General features: G+C 43.7%; 1 protein-coding gene across 1 annotated transcript in view; it reads right to left on the reverse strand.

The window, feature by feature from the left end:
- Window positions 1-342: 342 nt before the first annotated feature.
- The window catches only part of LOC138973083 (sodium/potassium-transporting ATPase subunit alpha-like), a 59001-nt gene continuing 36648 nt past the window's right edge, over window positions 343-22695 (reverse strand). The window contains exons 10-19 of the mRNA XM_070345742.1: window positions 22053-22245; window positions 19115-19290; window positions 17416-17552; window positions 16191-16408; window positions 15569-15670; window positions 14948-15197; window positions 12941-13115; window positions 6510-6640; window positions 5363-5464; window positions 343-3765 (exon numbers count right to left, since the gene is read on the reverse strand). Of these exons, the coding sequence (XP_070201843.1) occupies window positions 3645-3765; window positions 5363-5464; window positions 6510-6640; window positions 12941-13115; window positions 14948-15197; window positions 15569-15670; window positions 16191-16408; window positions 17416-17552; window positions 19115-19290; window positions 22053-22245 (1605 nt within the window). The 3' untranslated portion in view covers window positions 343-3644. The remainder of the gene's footprint in view (window positions 3766-5362; window positions 5465-6509; window positions 6641-12940; window positions 13116-14947; window positions 15198-15568; window positions 15671-16190; window positions 16409-17415; window positions 17553-19114; window positions 19291-22052; window positions 22246-22695) is intronic.

Raw genomic sequence — 22695 nt, forward strand, 5'->3', positions numbered from 1 at the left:
TCATGTGTATGACAGTTTTTACACATTTACACAGTTTTTACACATTTAGGCAGCCATATGTTTTCAAAAACGATGGTGTAATCAATGCTAGAATTTGGTGGGTTCTGGTCACACAAAATTACTCAGCATGCATCACCAGAAAAGGACTAGAACTGCCTGAATGGTGGGAGGAAAAAAAACCAGCAATAAAAGAACAAAGATACACTAGTGAAAAAATGTGTGCACATAGGAGCTGCAGCCCAAAACCGCAGAACGAAAAAAAAAAAAAAAAAAAATATTCAAGCACTCTACAATCTCACACACACAGACACCTCTTGTTCCAAACAACACACACCAAGAAAAAAAACTTCGACCTATAACTTTATTTCTTCTTGCACTGGGGAATAAAGGTCACAAAATTGTGTTCAGTCCTACTCAAAAAAGTTAATAAGTTGAATACACTGAATCAGCTACACAGTCATTTCAAATTCTCTGGTAACGAATTAATCAAACAAAGTTTGGTTTTTTTACACCAGAAATATTGTGATATGTGCATTCCTCCACTCTCTCGCACGCAACATTTCAGTGAGTCTTCTGCACATCAAATCTCAAAAAAGCGTTACCTATTTATGTAAAACGTTGGAGAATAATATTGCATATCAAAAAGGAGTCTTGTGAAAATCTGTCCTTCACAGCCAAAACAGCTCCTTAAAACGCTCAAAGCGTTTTCATTTTTGATGGTCTGCAGCGAAATCTCTTTTCGGGATTCAAGTATGCTATAGACGTGCGGTACATTGTATTAACAGAATACATGATGTGTGTAATAACACCAAAAAGGGTTACTTTTCCATTGCGTGAGATTTTTCCTGAAAAAATGTTCCAACATCGAACAGTTTTACCTGCGAAAGAGGCGCTAAAATGTGCAATTTACCAACAACAATTATTAATTATACTGGTTAAAAAATGTCTACATCAGCTCGTTCATACACACAGAACAATTTCTTTAAAAGTGACACAACTCGCAGAAGAAAAGAAAAACAATCATGAAAAAGTATGCTTCATTTTCATCCCAAGACAAAATGTAATCTAACAAACTCTGGGTCTTTACGTTTGACCTACTTTTCATTACCTAGGGTCAGGTGTGCGGAGAGACGTTGCTTACTGGGGTTTTTACCTATACATGGCAGGGGGCACGAAACGATCAACTGCCCACGAAATACAGGTGTCACTCCAGTTCCGTTCTGACCTCTCCAACGACTACCACGTGTGTCTTCTTAAAAACCAGTCCATTTGCATACCATCTATATTGAATTGTCAAATTCAGCGAGTGTTTAAATCTACTTTGCAGCGTGACGACTGTGTAAAAACGGCTCTAAACACATGTAACAAATGCTATTATCTGTGACACAATGATATCACATTAGGTGATAACAACATCTAAGAACGGACAAAATATTTCACATTATGTGATAGTTCAATGGGCACGTTTTAAATTCCAATAGCTGTTTTCGCTCACACATTTAAATTCACAGTTGCATATACAAGTCTGAAGAATATATGTAACAGAGAAATACAGCCACAGTCAAAGAAAGCTTCTCCTAACAAATTCCAACTTGTTTAGAACTAGCACTAGGCAAGAAAGATTGTCTACAACAAAACGCACAAGAAATGATTAGAAAAGTCAAACATGGAGAAGGACGATTGTAGTCAACTGTCCTTCGATGAACCACAAAAACTGCACGGTAAGAAAAGCCAAAACTGTCTTTCTACACAAAATATGACACTGTTGATCCCAGTATTGTTGACTGCCAGGTATGAAGAACAAATCAACACATGAAAGGTCTTTTTCATCACTCTTTTTTTCCAAAATTTTATTTTGTTAAACAGGAGAAGAAAGGACACACAGGCTACAAAAAATCAACCGGACAATCTGAGGTCTCCAGTTAAAGCGACAATGGAAACGTTTTGGAATGTCCAATTTTGGGGGATGGAGAGCTAGTAAAGCGAGAACGTCCAAATCCAAACAGTGCGGTTACGCAAAGATAAAGACGCATGCATTCCAGCTAGCGCTCGCTCAATGAATCACAACTTTGCAGGAGAGAGAGATAGGGGAGAGAAAAAAAATCACAAATACGGTAACGAATAGTTATAAGGCGTTCGGATTGCCACACATGGCGGTAAATCACAAATGTGCAGTTTCACCAAAACACCTCGTTAACACATTTTTCCTCCAAAATGTTCACTCATCTTCGTTTAAAATAACAGGATCTCCAAAAGTCTCCCATCTTTTTTTCAGACTCCCCCAAATCCCATCAATACACCCACACCCGTCTAAATCAACGATAACAGTTCCCTCATACAGCAGCTAAACTTTCAAGAAACATTCTCTAAAGTTAAAATAATCACCACGACATGATTTTCAGTGTTGCACTTACAAAAATGACTTTAAAGATCGAAGGGAAAATACTTCCCTGCCTATGATTTCAGAATTAATAGGTAACCTGCCTGCCCTTCTTAAAAATTCACTTCATGAAAAAGTTCCATCTTCAATGCATTAATGAAACACAGTAATAAATCTGTACAATAAAAATCCATGCCATAGTAGTAATGTTACACCGTAAGAAACAAAATAATTCCTGGTGCTTTCACTCAATCCACTTTCACACAAACCACGAGCTTTCCCCTTGTATGCAAGCACTATACTTTCAAAGGAAAACAATCGTTAAAAACAATCATTAAAACAATCGTTAAAAACTACACAGAAATAATGAAAAAGATTAAAAACATCAGACTGTTCAAAATGAACTGATTAACATTGGCGGTGTCGAGACCACGCTACACATATGCACAAAACGTCTACAGTAAACAGATGAAATCATCAGTCGTCCAAGCATCTCCGACCAGTCTACAACCGATCCGGAAAGTGTCCAACCAACGAGCTACTTCTAAGTAGGCGTGTGCGTTGCTTTGTATCTTGCTAAGTGTCCGCTCAGGTAATTTTTATTTTTTTCACGAGTAAATAAAACCCAAATAAACACAGATATACATGTTATGTACGAACATGAAAGTGAAGTACAATGGACAGTGTTAATCCGGAGAAAAAGAGAACCAACCAAAAAGACATTCAACAGAAACTCAAACAGTGGTGAGTCAACTTTAATGAATGAACTGTGAAATGCCATTGAGAAAAACAATATGGAGGGGAACAAAATTCACAACAACAATCTCATTCTCAACAACCAAACGTCAGCTAAATCTTCAAACACGGCTTCGGATCTTTTTCTTCGGATCCAACCACTGCCATCCAGTCCATTCAACCCAACTCAAATGTCCATTCTTGCTCATGTTGAACAAGTCAAAGGTTGACCTAACATTTGATCTGCAGTGTTGCCCGGTAGATGTCTGATTTTCTCACAACGAGACGAAGGGGAAAGATAGTAACCCTAACAACAATTTTTCTGAAGAAACAAAAACCATCCAAAAAGATTTAACACTCAAAAGTAATGTGGACCGATGCCCGGAAGAAAAAAAATTGTGTTTTACAGAAAATGTCCAACATGACTCGTGCCCGTGAAGAAATACTTTCAAATTAAAAAAGAACGAAGAATTAAATGGGCATAATGAAGGTGGGAAAAAATGATGTAAGAAATGCGGCATGGCGAAAACTAGTAGTACGTTTCTCTCTCCACAAATCCTCCCGGGTTTCTCCGTAAGAGCAATTTTCTGCACTCGTCGTAAACGAAGATTATCAAGCTGAAAGGTAGAGCTGTCAGCCACCATGTAAACCTGCAACAAACAACGAAGGACGTTAGCAACACGTCAAATAGAAAAGTAAATGTAACGTTTTGTTTTGTCAATATCAAACGTTTCAATGACCTGCCCTCCTTGTATTTCTAATTCTGATTTTGTCACAATGAGAGGGGGGAAAAAAGAAAAAAACAAGTCGCGTAAGGCGAAATAACATTTAGTCAAGCTGTCGAACTCACAGAATGAAACTGAACGCACTGCTTTTTTCACCAAGACCACATACTCGTAGTTTCGTCGCAGAATAGTGCGGTAGTGGTCGCGCTGAGCAGGATAACACGCTTTTCTGTATGTCTATTCTCTTTAGCTTACCGAGTTTGTTTTTAATCTAAACATATCATATCTATATGTTTTTGGAATCAGGGACCGACAAGGAATAAGATGAAATTGTTTTTAAATCGATTACGGAAAATTAATTTTAATCAAAATTTTCATATTTTTAATTTTCAGAGCTTGTTTGTAATCCAAATATGACATATGTATATGTTTTTGGAATCAGAAAATGACGAAGAATAAGATGCAATTATTTTTGGATCGTTTAATAAAAAAATTTTTTAATGACAAGTTTCCGATTTTTAATGACCAAACTCATTCATTAGTTTTTAAGCCACCAAGCTGAAATGCAATACCAAAGTCCGGCCTTCGTCGAAGATTGCTTTGCCAAAATTTCAATCAATTCGATTGAAAAATTAGGGTGTGACAGTGCCACCTCAACCTTTACAAAAAGTCGGATATGATGTCATCAAAGGCGTTTATCGAAAAAAATAAAAAAAACGTCCGGGGATATCATTCCCAGGAACTCTCATGTCAAATTTCATTAAGATCGGTCCAGTAGTGAATCGTTCTACACACACACACACACATGCACAGACAGACAGACACACACATACACCACGACCCTCGTCTCGATTCCCCCTCTATGTTAAAACATTTAGTCAAAACTTGACTAAATGTAAAAAGATACTTCTTCTACTGGCGAATGTTATGTTTACTCCCAGATTCAACTTTCTAACTAACCTTTCTTGTTTTAGAAACATTACCATTCTTTAAAACAAAAAAAGACACAGTAACCAGGTTTGATATGTTCTTCATCAGTATTTCGGCAGCGATAAACTTCTTTCTTCAGGATGGTATGATGAAAGTATGGAATGATGGCACGTGATGTATGGTGTACTGCCATGATGAATTATGATGGCACGTGATGTATGGTGTACTGTCATGATGAATTATGATGTCCTCTTCTTTCTGCGCGCATTTTCTTTCTTTCTGCGCGTATTTTATATCTTTCTGCGCGCATTTTCTTTCTTTCTGCGCGTATTTTATATCTTTCTGCACGCATTTTCTTTCTTTCTGCGCGTATTTTATATCTTTCTGCGCGCATTTTCTTTCTTTCTGCGCGTATTTTATATCTGTCTGCGCGTATTTTCTTTCTTTCTGCGCGTATTTTATATCTTTCTGCGCGTATTTTATATCTTTCTGCGCGTATTTTCTTTCTCTCGCGTTCTGTCTTGCTGTCTGTCTCTCCCATTCCGTCTGTTTTGGATTTCTCACCGATTGTGAAAGAAACGGTGCGACTCACCTGAGAGGGTACATACGCAGACCCTTGTCCAGGCCGGGGCAGTAGCACAGGAAGGCAGCCAGCACCGTCTCAAAGAACAGACCGAACGTCAGGTGGTGGTTCCTGAAAACAACAAAACAACCCCAGGTTAGAACCAGTACATTAAATCTGAAAAATAAGGATAAGGATGAGATTTGATATAGTCCTGTGAGGTTACCCTCATGGAAATTGAGGCTGCTATCTCACTGGGGAAAGCGAGCTGCGCTAACCATTTTTTTTCTTTTTCCTGCATGCGTGTATTCATGTTTCCAAGCCCTGCGACTTTCGCCGTGAACTTGGGTTCTTTATCGTGCGCATGCGTGCACACGGGGGTGTTCGGACACCAAGGAGAGTCTGCACAAAGTTGACTCTGGGAAATAAATCAAAAGTGAAGTAAAGAACCATGTTATCTTCCACGGTGTGTGCTAATGGTACATTTGCAAAATCTAGTCAATTAGAACACAACGTAAATGGTTCATTGGTTGTGGGTTTTCCATGAACCTTCAACCTATAGACCCTATCAGTATTCCAAGTTCCCTCAAACTTTAGTGCATAGTAAAGCATGATGTTTGGCTTTCTTGCAAGATCTGCGAAGGCCTAAGATCAAAATGCTTGCGACTTTCAAAGAATAACAAAGAACACGGATATCTCGTGAGAGCTGCACAGATGCCGCCGAAAAGGTCTTTTTGACCAACACATAACTGTGGAATTATGACGATTAAGAAAATACAAATGGGTGTGGACTGTGGAGAAGTTGCTATTGCATAAGCATTTCATCCAGAAGAACAGTTGCTTGTCTTGAAAAATCTGATGCAATGCAAATTTTTCTGGCTTCTCGCATTTACCAGCCCTGAAAGTCTAACAAATTTACTAGCCAGAGAGCAAACTTTACTAGCCAAACCAATAATTTCTTTCAGCAACTTTACTTGCATTTGGCGAGTAGATGAACATTTCTACTCGCCAGATACATGTTTCTATTCGCCATGGTGAGTAAAATACTCGCCACTTCCAGGCCTGTTTATCCATTGACAATCTAGATTTTGCATTTACCCGTTGACAATCTAGATTATCTCCCTTGGATTGAAATGGGAACTGGACGAAGAAAGGAAAAGAAAAGGACGAGGCTTACTTCATTCCCTGCTGGAAGAGGGAGAGACGCCTGGTCTTGCAGATGATGAGATCGGCCCACTGCACGATGACGATGGACACGAAGAAGGAGGTGTGGCATGTGTACTCCAGCTTCTTCCTCTGGGAGTAGGTCTGGTGGGCAATGAAAGAAAACGTTAAGTTAAAAGTTAACATAAAAGTTGAAGTTAAGTGCAAAAGTGAAAAGGGGTTCCGGTGCAAATGTGTGCAAGCGTGTGTGTATGCAAGTGTGTGTAAGTATGTGTGTGTGTGTGTGTGTATGCAAGTGTGTGTGTGTGTATGTGAGAATGTGCAAGTGCGAGTGTGTGTGTGTGTGTTCGTGAGGAGGTGGTATGTAGGCATGTGCGTGTTAGCAATTTTGCATTCATAACAACTTGCGTATATACATAGGTAAAACAGCCTCTGTGGATTAAAATAAAATATAATTATTAATCACGGCTTATTTCAGATAAAATATAATCATCATTAATCACGGCTTATCTAAAATAAAATATAATTACCATTAATCACGGCTTATCTAAAATAAAATATAATTATCATTAATCAAAAATTTTAGTAATAAATTTTCATTTGATTAATATACTTACCCAACTCACATATAGCAATTAACTCTAGTTCAGTGCTGGTAACGCTGTACGCGTCCCCTTGGTAACAAGGAAGGCGCCTCTAAAAAAAGAGTGACATGAGACCCGTAAGGGTGTCTAAGCCAGCCCGGAAACGAGACTGCCTTCCGTATGCGCGCGCATACACCGCCATTTGCAATTCAATCTAAAGCGAAGCCCAACTCACACCTTTTTTTAGACCCAAACACCCACCACAGCGGGGAGGCGGGAGGGAATAAACGATGTGAGTTGGGTAAGTATATTAATCAAATGAAAATTTATTACTAAAATTTTTGATTAAATTACATATCTTACCCAACTCACATATAGCAGATTGCTACTATAGGTGGCGGGTACTCACCACGTTAAGAATGTAGAACCTGCCCTGCAGCCACCAAGGACGGCAAAGCTGAACTGCCGTCCTGACGACTTGAGGCTACATCCCTCAGGTAAAAGTGAATGAAAATGTCTTCCGACTGCCAGTACGCAGCCGCAAGAACTTCAGAGAGGCGTCCAGAACGAAGCACCGCTAAGGAAGACGCCCAAGCTCTCGCTTCATGTGTCCGGGACGAAGTAAGAGGTAACACGGCTCTGACATCGCCAGACTGGCTTTGCCACCAAATGTAAGCCTGCCTAATGGTGCTTGAAACCCATTTAGTCAGAGTGATCTTCGAAATATCCTTCCCTCTCACCGTGTTGAGTGAGATGAACAACAACTTTTGAGTTTTTGAGCGAATCGGTAGAGTCCTAGCCAGGTAGCTGCTGAGGGCCCTTACCGGACAATTACAAACATCAGGATCCCCCGGAGCCAGAACGCTGCTCAAGGGGGGAACACGAATACAAGGAGATAACTGACCAGGTTTTTGGTTTTTAGCTAAAAAATCCGGACGAAATTTCAAAGTAAAAGATCCATCTTTCTCTAAGGCAATATCTTTTGCCAAACCCGAGAGAGCGTGCACTTCGCTGCCGCGCCTAGCAGTCGCGAGCAAAACAAGAAATAAAGTTTTCTTCGTAAGGTTAGCCAAACTGGCTAAATGAAGAGGTTCAAAATCATCCGAAGCCAAAAAACGAAGAACTAAAAACAGGTCCCACGCCGGGAGCTGTACCTTTGACCGAGCTAAATCAAGAGAGGCGCCCTTGATTACACTCGCTATCACGCCGCTTAAAGTGATTCTATGGCCAAGCTGTCTAAGCGTAGAGGAAATAGCTGACCTTCTTACGCGCAAAGAGGAAGGAGAACCGCCCTGTTCCGCCAACCAGGATAAATGATTAGCTACGTGCATCGATCTCGGAGCCAGAGGATCGACGCCGTTCTCCAAACACCATTTGGACCAGGAAGACCAATGCGAAGCATATACAGACTTGGTCGAATCCCTGTGTGCCTGCTGAACCAATTTTAAAGTCGAAGCTGTGGCACCCGCCCGGAGCAGAGAGCCTCGGACAGAATCCATCCGTGTAGCTGCAAGGCCTGAGGATTCTGGTGCGGAATGCCCGACCTGGGCTGCAACAGATCGCCCTTTCGAACCCCGAGAGGAATGGGCGGACGAACCGCCATGCGAACCAGATCGGGATACCAATGCTGGCTGGGCCAAAGAGGGGCCACCAACACCAACGCCGGCCCTTCTAGTTCTGCTTTTCTTATCACCTTGCCGAGAAGGCAAAACGGTGGGAACGCATAAGCCTGCAGATTTGTCCAGTCCATCTCCAGAGCATTGACCCCCCAAGCTTGAGGGTCGGGAAACGGAGACACGAAAAGAGGGAGACGAGTCGAGTATCTCGTCGCAAACAAGTCGATGGGAGGCTTGCTTACTTGCGCCCAAAGGCGCTCCAGAGCCTGGTGGGAGAGAGTCCACTCCGAGTGTAAGATCTTGTTCCCTCTGCTGAGAGCATCGGCCAAGACATTGAGAGTGCCTTTCAGATAGACCGCTGACAGGAGAATGTTGTGCAAACTGCACCATGTCAGCAAGCGACACGCGCTGTCCGAGAGGACCTGAGAGCGAGTGCCCCCTTGACGGTTTAAGTAAGCCGCCACAGTCATGTTGTCGGTGTGAACCTTGACATGACTGTCTCCCAACAGAGGAAGAAACGCCCGAAGGCCCAGCGCTACTGCCTCTAGCTCCAGAACGTTTATGTGCCAAGAGGCCTGACTGACGTTCCACACACCGGACGCTGTCTGATCTGCAAGATGAGCCCCCCAGCCCGACAGGGAGGCGTCCGTGAACAGATTGTTCTGAGGAGGCGGAGGAACAATTGGAACGCCCTGCGACACCCAGGGGAGAAGCCAAACACTTGTGGTCCGGCTGAACCAAGACCCCAATTCGATCTGAGCATTCCAATCTTGCGAAGTTTGGTCCCATAGCGCCTGCAGAGCTGCCTGAAACGGCCGTTTGTGTACTCTGCCTAGAGGAACAAGAGGCGCCATGGACTCCATCTGACCCAACAGAGAGTACAACTCCCGGGCCGTGGACAGATTCTCTCCGTAAAGAGAGCGGATAGAAGCCTGCAACTTGTCCACTCTCTTTTGCGACGGGCGAACCGACCAATCCAGAGTATTGAACTGCATCCCCAGATACGAGAAATCCTGTGACGGATCCAACTCCGACTTCACCCGATTGACCGTGAAACCGAGCTGAAATGCCAGACTGAGCACTCTCTGTGTGTGCCTGCTGCAAAGAACCTGGTCCTGGTGCAAAATCAGCCAGTCGTCCAAGTAGGCTCTCAGACGCACCCCCTCCTGCCTCACAAGGGCACAGAGTTGACGAATGACCATTGTAAAAATCCAGGGGGCGAGCGAAAGCCCGAAAGGGAGCGCTCGAAACTGGAAAATTTTCTCCCCCCAACGGAACCGAAGCCATTTCTTGTCTGACGGGTGCATGAGCACATGAAAATAAGCGTCGGTCAGATCCACAGACGTGACCCAGTCTCCTGGCCGCAAAGCCTCTCTCACTGAGGCCGGAGTCTCCATGGTGAATTTCACCACACGCAGGAACTTGTTCAAAGTTGACAAGTCTAGGACAGGTCTCCATGTCCCCGAAGCCTTGGGGACCACAAACAACCTCCCGTAAAAACCCGGAGACCCCTGATCGAGCACCTCCTCGATAGCCCCTTTCAACAGAAGGGATGCCACTTCCCCCTGTACGGCTGCCTTGGCCTCCGGGTCTCTCGGGAACCGAAAAGGCGGCGGAATTCTGGACAGAGGAGCCTTTCCCTCCGCCCAAAGAAGACGAAATCCCGAACGAATAATCCCCACGATCCACTCGCTGGACACCAAATGTGTCCAGGTAGCGATGGCCCTGGAGGGGCCGCCCGCCACCACAAAGGTGGGGGCCAACGGGATCAAAAGCTCGGGAAGACATCATTGGGGGTTGGGCTTACGCCCCGACCCCCGAGAACCACCAAATGAACCCCTCTTCTGATAAGGGGCACCACGCCCCCTGCCTCGTGAAGAGGAGCCCTGACTCTGCGCCTTGCCTCCCCCAAAGGAAGGAGTCTGCGTCTTGCTCTGAGTCTGCGTCTTGCCCTGAGTCTGTGGCTTGCTCTGCGACTTAGAAAAACCCTGATGCGCGATACGAGCAATAGCCAAGTCCCTAGCGTCATGAGTCTCTTTTTCCAGCGCGTCAAACGACGCCCGGCCCAAAAGAGACCCTTCCGTAAACGGAGAAAGTCTGAGAGTCTCTATCGTACCTTTATCCCTGATCTTGGAGCCAGCGAGAAAGGCCGCTCTGCGGGAGAGAACCGCATGTGTATAAAGCCTGGCTGACAAATGCATTTGTTCCTGCGTGACTTTGCCCAAAGTAGCCAAAAGAGTCGTCACATCCTCTGCCGAGGCATCAAAGCGGAATTCAAAAGGTTCCAGAGAGGTAGCAATAGACCGAGACAATGATCGCTGAAGCGATTCTGAAACCGAGGCTAGTTCCAGGAGAGACCTCCCTGTTTCTTCCAGAGACAACAGGGAAGCTTCTGAATAGGGGACCGATCTGTCTTTGCTATACCCATCCTCTCTCAAGGAGGCCAGCTCCGGAGTCACCGGCAGCACGGCCTTAGGCAAGGAAAAAGACTCAACCAAGCTGATAGGCCGAGAAGCAAGTTTGAAGTTCCGAACAGCAGAACCAGGAACCTGCCGCCCTGCTTGAGCCAGGTACGGCAAAGCCGAATCAGGGGCAACCCCATGCTGTGACAACAGCGGCACCATAGCGGACTGGGACAGCGTCTGATAGCGCGAAGTCGCCAAGACCGTAGCCATCTCAAACGCCACCGCAGGAGACTCACGGAAACGGAGCGAACACCTAGCGTCCTTAGCACTCCGAAAGTCTCCCAGCGCAGACGGTGGAGGTACCAACTGAGAGTTGCACTCCACCACTGCTTCCTCAAAATACTTAGATGCCGTAGTAGCAGCCAGGGCCACAGCCGAAGACAGCTTACGCGGCAAATTGAATCCAACGCCCTCCGCCTGACCGGAAGCGTCGTCATCAAAACAGTCGTCTTGCACCTCTGCGCAATCCTGAAGCTGATCCCCGTACTGACTACCATCGTCCAGCAGAGAACCAGCTTTACTGTCTACCCCCCGCCCAGAGGGCGGGGTCGGAAGCCACACACACTCGCCCCCGTCCCCAGACTGAGCAGAGTGCAGTGGAACTTCCTTACGTGTACCAGGGCTCTTACTCCCCACTGAAAGGCCGCCAAAGCGGGTTGAGTCAGCCGAGAGATAAGAACTTTCGCCCGGCCGCCATGCGCCTGAGGCTACTCGCTCCTGACCACGTGCCGAGTTTTGGCCGGAGAACCCGGTTACTAACTCAGCAGACATACCTTGTGAACGAGAAGGAACGCCGGAATGCGAACCCAAAAGCGGACAAGGCACAATCTCATCATCCTGAGAGGCATGCACCTCCGCTCTCGTGACTGTAGTGGCAGGAGACGCACGAACGCTGGCAAGCGAAGAGACGCCGGCCACACCCGAGGGAAGAGAGCGAAGCTCCGCTCTCGTCGAAGTAATCTCGGCCGCTAAAGTAGACACCTGTGAACTAAGAGATAACAACAAAGCAGCAACATCAGCAGATGCCAACCCCGGCACCTCAGGGGGAGAATCCCCCTTAGCAGGTTTATTCACGTGCGCGGTCTTGTCAACCGGCTTCGCCGACAAAATGGCCGCTGTCTTGTCTACCGGCTTAGCGGGCAAATCAACAAACACATCAAAAGATTTTTTTGCAAGAGTATCTTCACCAGAAACGGATTGTTTAGTCTTCCTAGAAGATTCTTTAGAAGAAGTGGGCGCAGCAGCTACCTTTTTAGGCGTACACCTCTTCTTAGCATTGTCGGCCATGACACAACAAAGACTCACGAAAAAATTTTGCAGAAAAGAAAAAATTTTCTCAAGTCCAAAATGCGGCCAACAACGCTGCCAAAATCAAGAAAAAACAAGAACGATCTCACCTCAACAGTAGTAGAGAAGTCCAGATGCAAGAAGATACCAAGAGGAACAACAAAGTCAAAAGACTAAGTCAAAAACGGCTGAAACAGCCGGAGCGTACATCAAATGCGACCAGTCTCACTGGCGCTGAGCTTTGGATTGAATTGCAAATGGCGGTGTATGCGCGCGCATACGGAAGGCAGTCTCGTTTCCGGGCTGGCTTAGACACCCTTACGGGTCTCATGTCACTCTTTTTTTAGAGGCGCCTTCCTTGTTACCAAGGGGACGCGTACAGCGTTACCAGCACTGAACTAGAGTTAATTGCTATATGTGAGTTGGGTAAGATATGTAATTTAATCACGGCTTATCTAAAATAAAATATAATTATCATTAATCAAGGCTTACCCATTCCTGGCCGTAGGAGTCCTCCAGATCGTTGACACCGCGCGAGTCCCATTCCTTACGGATTCCCAGGAGACGGTTGTACCAGAAGCCGTTCTCACCCATGATGACGAAGTAGGTGAAGAAACCGGCAGAGGCCTGGATCATTCCGATCTGACCGTAAGCCATGGAGATCAACCTGGAAAGAAAGAATGGATTGGATTGGATTGGATTGGAAAAGATTTACAGTCCAGTGAGGTTACCCTCATGGAAATTCGGGCTGCTTTCTCCCCGGGGAAAGCGAGCTGCCATACATACGGCGCTACCCATATTTTTTTTTTTCCCTGCATGCGTGTATTCATGTTTCCTGAGACTTAATGCCGTGTGAGATGGAATTTTTTTTACTTTATTCCAAGTCCCACGGGTATTTGATGGACATTTTTATCTATGCCTATACAATTTTGTCAAGAAAAGACCCTTTTGTCAATCGTGGGATCTTTAACGTGCACACCCCAATGTAGTGTACACGAAGGGACCTCGGTTTTTCGTCTCATCCGAAAGACTAGCACTTGAACCCACCACCTAGGTTAGGAAAGGGGGGAGAAAATTGCGGCCTGACCCAGGCCTGAACACGCAACCTCTCGTTTCTGAGCGCAAGTGCGTTACCACTCGGCCACCCAGTCCTCTGATACCAACTTTAATAATAATAAATAACTTTTCTATAGCGCGAGCCCCATCAAAACATAGAAAACCAAAAGTACGTTCATGGAACATTTATTATTGACAAAACAAAACGTTACATTCAATGGTACGTCGACCCTTTCGTTTCTTTCTTTATTTGGTGTTTAACGTTGTTTTCAACCACGAAGGTTATATCGCGACGGGGAAAGGGGGGAGATGGGATAGAGCCACTTGTCAATTGTTTCTTGTTCACAAAAGCACTAATCAAAAATTTGCTCCAGGGGCTTGGAACGTAGTACAATATGTTACCTTACTGGGAGAATGCAAGTTTCCAGTACAAAGGACTTAACATTTCTAACATACTGCTCGACTAAAATCTTTACAAAAATTATATGTGACTATATGTGATCCTCCACCACGAAATGAGTCGCATGTCACCTTTGCATGATTTTCATATTTCTACATTTTCCTATAGAGTTTTTTATGCTCTATCCAGTGGTGAAAACCGTTTTAGAAAAGAGCGAAAACTGTTTGAGTTATAAGCCTGTGACTAAGGTGACCCTCACACTGTTACCAGACACTCCCCGGACTTATATTAAGCCAAGCGCAGAACCGCGCGAGGCGACATGCGACTCATTCCGTGGTGGAGGGTCACATATTCTATACAAGAAACACTTAACAAGGGTAAAAGGAGAAACAGAATCCGTTAGTCGCCTCTTACGACATGCTGGGGAGCATCGGATCAATTCTTCCCCCTAACTAGCGGGGGGTTACGTCGACCCAGTGGTCTGATAAGCGCACAGACAAACACTTATGATACTTCACAAACCACTAGTAAATGTAACGTTTTGTTTTGTCAATAATAAATGTTCCATGAACGTACAAGTCTTTGTTCTATGATTTTGTGATTGGAAACTTTTGCTCATACAGTGGCCTCAAACGTTCGTACGATTCTTTGGTCTTCAATTTTGGATCGTTAGCAGTCTATGTTATATATGAAGGCTTATATCGCGCGCTTATCTCCAGACTCGGACTCAAGGCGCAGGGATCTATTTATGCCGTGTGAGATGGAATTTTTTACACAATACATCACGCATTCACATCGACCAGCAGATCGCAGCCATTTCGGCGCATATCCTACTTTTCACGGCCTATTATTCCAAGTCACACGGGTATTTTGGTGGACATTTTTTATCTATGCCTATACAATTTTGCCAGGAAAGACCCTTTTGTCAATCGTGGGATCTTTAATGTGCACACCCCAATTTAGTGTACACGAAGGGACCTCGGTTTTTCGTCTCATCCGAAAGACTATCTGTTGTGGGATTTCCAAAGACGAGCAGCACCCACCTCTCGTTGACAAGCTTGTCCTTGATGGGGTCACGAGGCTGGCGTTTCATGATGTCGTTCTCAGCCTTCTCGTAGGCCAGGGAGATGGCGGGCACCATGTCCGTGCCCAGATCGATACACAGGATGGTGATGGTGCCCAGAGGCAGGGGAATATCGGCCAGGATGAAGATCAGGAAGGGGGAGATCTCGGGGATGTTGGAAGTCAGGGTGTAGGCGATCGACTTCTTCAAGTTGTCGAAGATGAGACGTCCTGCACAGAAAGGAGAGAGAATTATAGACTATTGAAATGACCATAGGATAGATCAGACTTCAAGTACATAGAGAGAGCAAGAGAATTATAGACTGGAAAATTGACTGCAGGACAATTGGTGCAAAAATCAGAAGATCAGAAGTCTTGTACAAAGAGAAAGAAGGTTATAGAGTCTTGCCCTTCCCCAAATACCTGAGTATGATTTTCCAATTGATTGTTTTGAGAGTGTGATTGTATGTGATGTTATTTTGTACATGTACATGAGCCAAAAGAAACATTTGTTTGTTAGATTTAGATAATAAAGTTGCATCAAATTGAATTGAATTAAATTGAATCTATGAAAGCATCAAAACCATTTGCCGTTTGCTTACCCTCTTCCACACCGGTGACGATGGAGGCGAAGTTGTCGTCAAGCAGGATCATGTCAGCGGCCTGTTTGCTCACGTCACTGCCGGCGATACCCATGGCAACACCTGAAACAACACACTTTGTTTTAATAATGTATCTCACTGAAGTCTCCACGGACTTCTCCGATAGAAGATCATGAGAACTCTGTCCACTTTGTTCCGCTTGAGTGTCATCTACGCAACTGCTTCTCCTTGTTAACATTAAATTTCAGCTGGATGTATGTATGTATGCATTTAAGAATGAAAGCGGGAAAGTTAGCCAACAAATGATGCTCTTGTAGGCTCTTTCAAATTGCTTGCAAAAGCATCTCACGCAGACGGAATCTCACCGAGTGAAGGAATGGTTTTAAGAAGGACATTCATCATACTAGGCAGGTTGTCTTTTTCAAATTTTCTTCCGATTTTTTTTCTCGGAGGAGGAGTTTCTTTCTTTACGAAATGTGTAAATTTTCTCGAAAATCATCGGATCCGAGGAAAATTCCCATGCATGATAAATAGCCAATGCTTAAGCTGGCAGACAACTCTTATATAAGTGCAAAGGCTACTGTGAAGGGAGACAACTCGCATCACCTCGACCAACACTCACCAATATCGGCCTTCTTGAGGGCAGGGGAATCGTTGACACCGTCGCCTGTCACAGCCACGATCTGTCCCTGGCGCTGGCAACCTTCCACGATGATCAGCTTCTGCTGGGGGGAGGTACGGGCAAACACAATCTCAGAGTGGTTACGCAGAATCTCGTCAATCTGGGCAGGGGTCATGTCACGGAGGTCACCGCCGTGGATAACAGCAGCCTTGGCCTCTCTGATGATGCGGATAAGAAGAATAATGTTAAAAAAGTCTAGCACACACACCGCAGTACTTAAACCCTTCAAATTCAAGTACTCGTATTAGCATACACCGCAAGTCCTTCAACCCTTCAAAATGAAGTACTCTTAGTACTCGCCATTGTTTTTTTTTATGATGAGGGTATTATCAATCTGGTTTTATGTGCATGGTCCTGGAAAATACGAAGTAAAATGGTGCAACCTTGATTATCCTCAACTAATTATTTACACAAGACGGCAACCCAAACCATTGGGATGGCGATACTCGGGCACTTTAGAAATCATGCCAATCAGCCCATTATCTGGAACCTTCGCAAATCAGGAAATCACTGCAGTAATCTTTCTTTCTTTACTTTATTTGGTGTTTAACGTCGTTTTCAACCATTCAAGGTTATATCGCGACGGGGAAAGGGGGGGGATGGGATAGAGCCACTTGTTAATTGTTTCTTGTTCACAAAAGCACTTATCAAAATATTGCTCCAGGGGCTGGCAACGTAGTACAATATATGACCTTACTGGGAGAATGCAAGTTTCCAGTACAAAGGACTTAACATTTCTTACATATTGCTTGACTAAAATCTTTACAAACATTGACTATATTCTATACAAGAAACACTTAACAAGGGTAAAAAGAGAAACAGAATCCGTTAGTCGCCTCTTACGACATGCTGGGGAGCATCGGGTAAATTCTTCCCCCTAACCCGCGGGGAGATACTGCAGTAATCGAGAAAATCAGGACTGGAAAGAACAATAGATGATTCCAGTTAAACCATCAGGGTTAGCAGCTACGCATGATGATCATCATTTGACAAAAGAGGGAAGCATCTGTATGCAGAGAGGTGTTTAGTTGAGAACAATGTTATTACTTAATATACATTTATTTAAATGTAATGCTGATGTTGTAGTGTTTCGTTTGTCTCTATGTTACATGCACCTCCACTGCAATTTCTCCATGTGAGATAATGAAGTTGATTTGATTCCTACCTGGGGTCAACCTCCTCCACGGGGATGCCACGCTCGGCGGCGATGTCCTCGACAGTCCTGCTGCCCTCCGAGATGATTCCCACGCCCTTGGCGATGGCCTTGGCTGTGATTGGGTGATCACCAGTCACCATGATAACCTGCAACCAATCAGACAAATGGTTGCAATAAAGCTTGGAAGCTGGATCCAAAGTGCTGCTTCAAGTAGGAAGGGGTGAAAGGGAGCAAAGAGTGAAAGGTACGTGAGGCTCATGACCGACAAACTTGATAAGGATTCTTTTAAAGAAAGTTCTCCTGCCTCACACATCCGACTTGAAATACGCACAAATACAGACACTCATGTACACACACAGTCACTCATACTCTCCATGCATTTAAAGCTGCCCCAACAAAACCATGATCTAAACACACACACCTTCCCAACTCAGGTGTCTGTGCTTGGCCCTGCGTGTACACACTCGTATGCACACACACTCGTACACATTCACACACGTACACACACACACACGCACACAGCTGTCAACACTCCCTATGCCTTCTAAAGGAAATCCATTAGCATAACAAAACATCCCAAACACCAATATAATATACGTTAATTGGATCCGTGATCCAAACATGGCTTTTGGTCAATCGAGATGGAAGTTTATTCCACGAGCCCGTAGGGCGAGTTGAATAAAGTGCCATCGAGATTGACCAAAAGGCATGTTTGGATCACAGATCCAATTAACATATATATCTCGACATTCACTGGTCTTAGGGTTTTTAAGAGTAATACCTAATATACTGGACTCGCAACGAAATATACAAACAAATGACAATGAACAACGTTTCGACCTAAAGGTCTTCAACAGGTTAAAAAAAATGAAAACAATACAAATATCAAAACGACTTATCAGGGGAAAGAAACTTGCTTGAACACGGACCACTTCTCCGAGCAAAATCAACAAACCTAATCACTCGCATTCCACCTCAAGGTCTCGGCCAACCAAGACTATGGCATACTCGTAGCAAAACCGCCGAATGGTACCGTAAACCAAGAATAATGACGTAAGAGAATAGAATGTCGTCTTTTGATTTGGAACGTGATGCGTTTCAGAACTTCTGGACAACTCGGATGGTCTTCTGCGTAGTGGTTGGCACGAGATTCTTTTTCTTCTTCGACAGTTCATCCTCCGATACTGTGGCAAAACGTTTCATCTTTTCTTCACTTTCGAGTATGCGGACAACTGAACTTGACCGCTAAAAAGTAGTCCTTTTGGAATCATTACGCCGAGTCTGAACATGAGGTCTGAACATTGTTTTTAGGCAGGATCTAGGTGAAAGCGAGGCTGTTCCTTTCTCTGTATACAGTCGAGAGAGAGAGAAATACATGACGAGACATCTCTTCTTGACAGTCCAGTTACTGTCACAACCAAAGTAGTCTAGGAATTTTTCTCGTCGTATTTTTTTCCCACTGACCGTACCGAGCGTATTCTCGACAATCATGCGTACAAAATACGGCGAAATCGTATGGGTTCCCAGGCCTGCTATTCATATCCTCTGTAAATTTACCCCCATTTTAAAGGTACTGAACTTGTCAAGTACAGGTAAATGCACTCAGCTGCAACAAAAACGCAAAACGAAGGCTGCGAGCTGCACTGGGCCTTTAAGACCAGATTTTCCCAGATTTGTGGAGGTCGTGACAGAGGGGGGTTCACTGTACCTTGATACCGGCACTGCGGCATTTTCCCACAGCGTCAGGCACGGCGGCACGCGGAGGGTCAATCATGGAGAGCAGGCCGACGAATCGCAGACCGGTGATGGGGAAGTTGGGACCCTCAGGGTCAAAATCAAAGTTAGGCGGGAACTGGTCGGCGGGCAGGAAGTAGTCGCAGAAACCTGAAATGTTCAAAGAGCTAATGCAGGATTTTGTGTAACAGAATCATTTTAACCCAAAAGCACACACACACTTTTACAGACATGAGATCATGATGTTATCAGCCTGAAAACATGCACCATAATTACTACACAATTCCAAAAAATAATTCAAATCTCATGCAATCTGTTGATCTAAAAATGATTCCTAGAGCTTTGAAAATACTGGAAATCCTTCAAAGGGTATTTTTCACACGCCTGTTTAGACTTGTTTGTGTGCTGCTACATCAGTGTCGCAGAAGAGTTAATGTACATTTAAAAAAAAAAAAATTCCGAAAACAATGAAAACATGTACCAAAACAAAGTAGAACAAGTCGCATAAGGCGAAATTACTACATTTAGTCAAGCTGTGGAACTCACAGAATGAAACTGAACGCACTGCATTTTTTCACAATGACCGTAGTCCGCCGCTTGTGCAAAACGGAGTGAAACTGACGAGCCTGTTCAGCGCGGTAGTGGTTTCGCTGTGCTGCATAGCACGCTTTTCTGTACCTCTCTTCGTTTTAACTTTCTGAGGTGTTTTTTAATCCAAACATATATCTATATGTTTTTGGAATCAGGAACCAACAAGGAATAAGATGAAATGGTTTTTAAATCGATTTCGTAAATTTAATTGTGATCATAATTTTTATATTTTTAATTTTCAGAGCTTGTCTTTAATCCAAATATAACATATTTATATGTTTTTGGAATCAGGAAATGATGTAGAATAAGATGAACGTAAATTTGGATCGTTTTATATAAAAAAAAATTATTACAATTTCAGATTTTTAATGACCTAAGTCATTAATTTTCAAGCCACCAAGCTGAAATGCAATACCGAAGTCCGGCCTCCGTCGAAGATTGCTTTACAAAAATTTCAATCAATTTGATTGAAAAATGAGGGTGTGACAGTGCCGCCTCAACTTTTACAAAATGCCGGATATGACGTCATCAAAGACATTTATCGAAAAAAAGAAAAAAACGTCCGGGGATATCATTCCCAGGAACTCTCATGTCAAATTTCATAAAGATCGGTCCAGTAGTTTGGTCTGAATCGCTCTACACACACACACGCACAGACAGACACACACACCACGACCCTCGTCTCGATTCCCCCTCTATGTTAAAACATTTAGTCAAAACTTTACTAAGTTTTAACTAAATGTAAAAAAGAAAAAAAACATGCCAACCAGTAGCAAGCAGACACAAAAACTATCACACAGACACTAAAACATGTGATTGATATACGTTTTATTCCCCCCTCTGCTTCTTTACCTCTGTAAACTTGTAGGGGTAGTTATTTTTCGATAATGACCCAGCAACCAAACAAATAACGACCCAGCAACAGCCTGAATCCTTGATTGTGCAATGGGTTGAGAAGTTGTTCTGCTTCGGTACTACTTTTTGCGACTGAAAAGTTCCGAACGCTCTATTGTACGAAGTATACATCTCTGGAGCAAACAATACAAACATGCCGCATTTAAATTAACAACTACAGGCCTGAACACATGAATCTCCATATAAAATCCATGAGTTCGGTTGTTTTCTGAATCTTGATCTGCCGTGCTCAAACGTTCATCACAAGCAATTTCCCGCAAGGCAAGTTACTCATACTAGCGACAAGAGTAGTTCCCCTTCTTTTCACTCAGTTTCTTCGACAACAGACTGCAATCCGACGGTCAGTTTTCAACAATATTTCCTTGAATAAACAGATCACACGCAACCAAATGCACACATCTCATCAATTTAAACAACATAAAGCGGTTTCATACATTAATTTCCCCAGAAAACTGAACTTCATACAGTTTTTAACGTTGGAACACGGGTGCAAAAGTTCGTCTGCTAGTCCCATTTGACGAAAGAACATTATCCTAAGCGATACCAAAACATATACAGAACACACAATATCTGCCTTTGCCGCCACAGCAGAATAACAGCATATCTGTGTACTTGATTTTAGTCCAAAATAGGAAAACTGACAAAAAGTGTTGACAGAATGGAATGATTTGCACGGAACTATACAACCGCGCATTAATCAATCGCCTGCGCAGGTTGACTGGTTGAGTGAATAGGATTTGATCAAACTTTCGCAAAAAAACTCCTCTTTTCTTTGAATAACTGAAGAAAGGAGGAATACAGAGGTTACACACCTCGTCTCAGTGATTATAAAAAATAATGGTCTCAGTTCGCGGTCATGAAAAAGCTCGCTAAAGCTCGCATTTTTCAGGATCCGCCAACTTCGACCATTATTTTTAATAATCACTGAGACTCGGCATGTAACCTCTACATATTCGTCCGCCAAATCAAATATTATATTGTTTCAAGAGCACGTTGAAAAGCTTTGCTTGTTGTGCTCCATTTATTTCATTGATTGTTTGCAGCATTGTTAGGCCTAAAAAAAAATTAGGTGTGGTTACGGTAACCCGACCTACCCTATTTTTAGGGGCCGACCCTATAACTTTTTATTACATTTGTCAAAAAAACCAAAAAAAAACACACAAGAAAACGAGTGCAGAAAACGCAATGAAAGCGAAAGCGCCCGAGTCGCACACTTATTTCCCTGTCAAGTAGGTTTAACTTGTACACATTAGAAAAAAAAGATAAAAAAAAGAAAAAGTGATTGCCTACCTTCCTACCCTATTTTTTTTGGCTATGTTACCGTTACCACACCTATATTTTTTGGGGGGGGGCTTATTTGTAATTATCTGAATAAAACAGTTCAACTCAAATATGTGAAGACTCACCAAGCACACGCTCTCCCAACCCTCCCAACTCCATGTAGGCGGCGTTGAAAGCCTCGCGGAAGTTATCGTCCAGGGGCTGTTCTTTGCCGTTGAGCAGTATGGTGGAGCAGCGGTCCATGATCCTCTCTGGCGCACCCTTCATCACCAGCAGCAGGCGGGGCTCGTTGGGGTCTTCCGTCTCATGGATCGACACCTGAGGGTCAAATAAAATGGAAAATTTCCTAAATAAATTTTCATTTAATTAATATACTTACCCGAATCACATTAGCATTGAGTCACCTGAGATGCTTATCACTGAAAAACGCTTACCCGGCTAAAGAATTTAAAGGGAAGCAACCCCATCACCAAAACGAAAGTGAAAGTAGCTTTGGTAATGGGCCAGCACACCGGGAGTTACCTCCCATACGGGTGTATGCCACGTCACTTCCTCTAGGAACACGTGCCTATTATCATACGGCTTTAAAAAATCTTAAAACCATAAGCGGGGCAGGTGGGAGGGAATACAGTATGTGATTCGGGTAAGTATATTAATTAAATGAAAATTTATTTAGGAAATTTTCCATTAAATATCATATTCTTACTCCGAATCACATTAGCAGATAACATCAACAAGGCGGTGGGCTAGAAATGAATCAAAACTCAC

Source organism: Littorina saxatilis, linkage group LG8 (genome assembly GCF_037325665.1).
Source record: "Littorina saxatilis isolate snail1 linkage group LG8, US_GU_Lsax_2.0, whole genome shotgun sequence".
Classification (NCBI taxonomy): Eukaryota; Metazoa; Mollusca; class Gastropoda; order Littorinimorpha; family Littorinidae; genus Littorina; species Littorina saxatilis.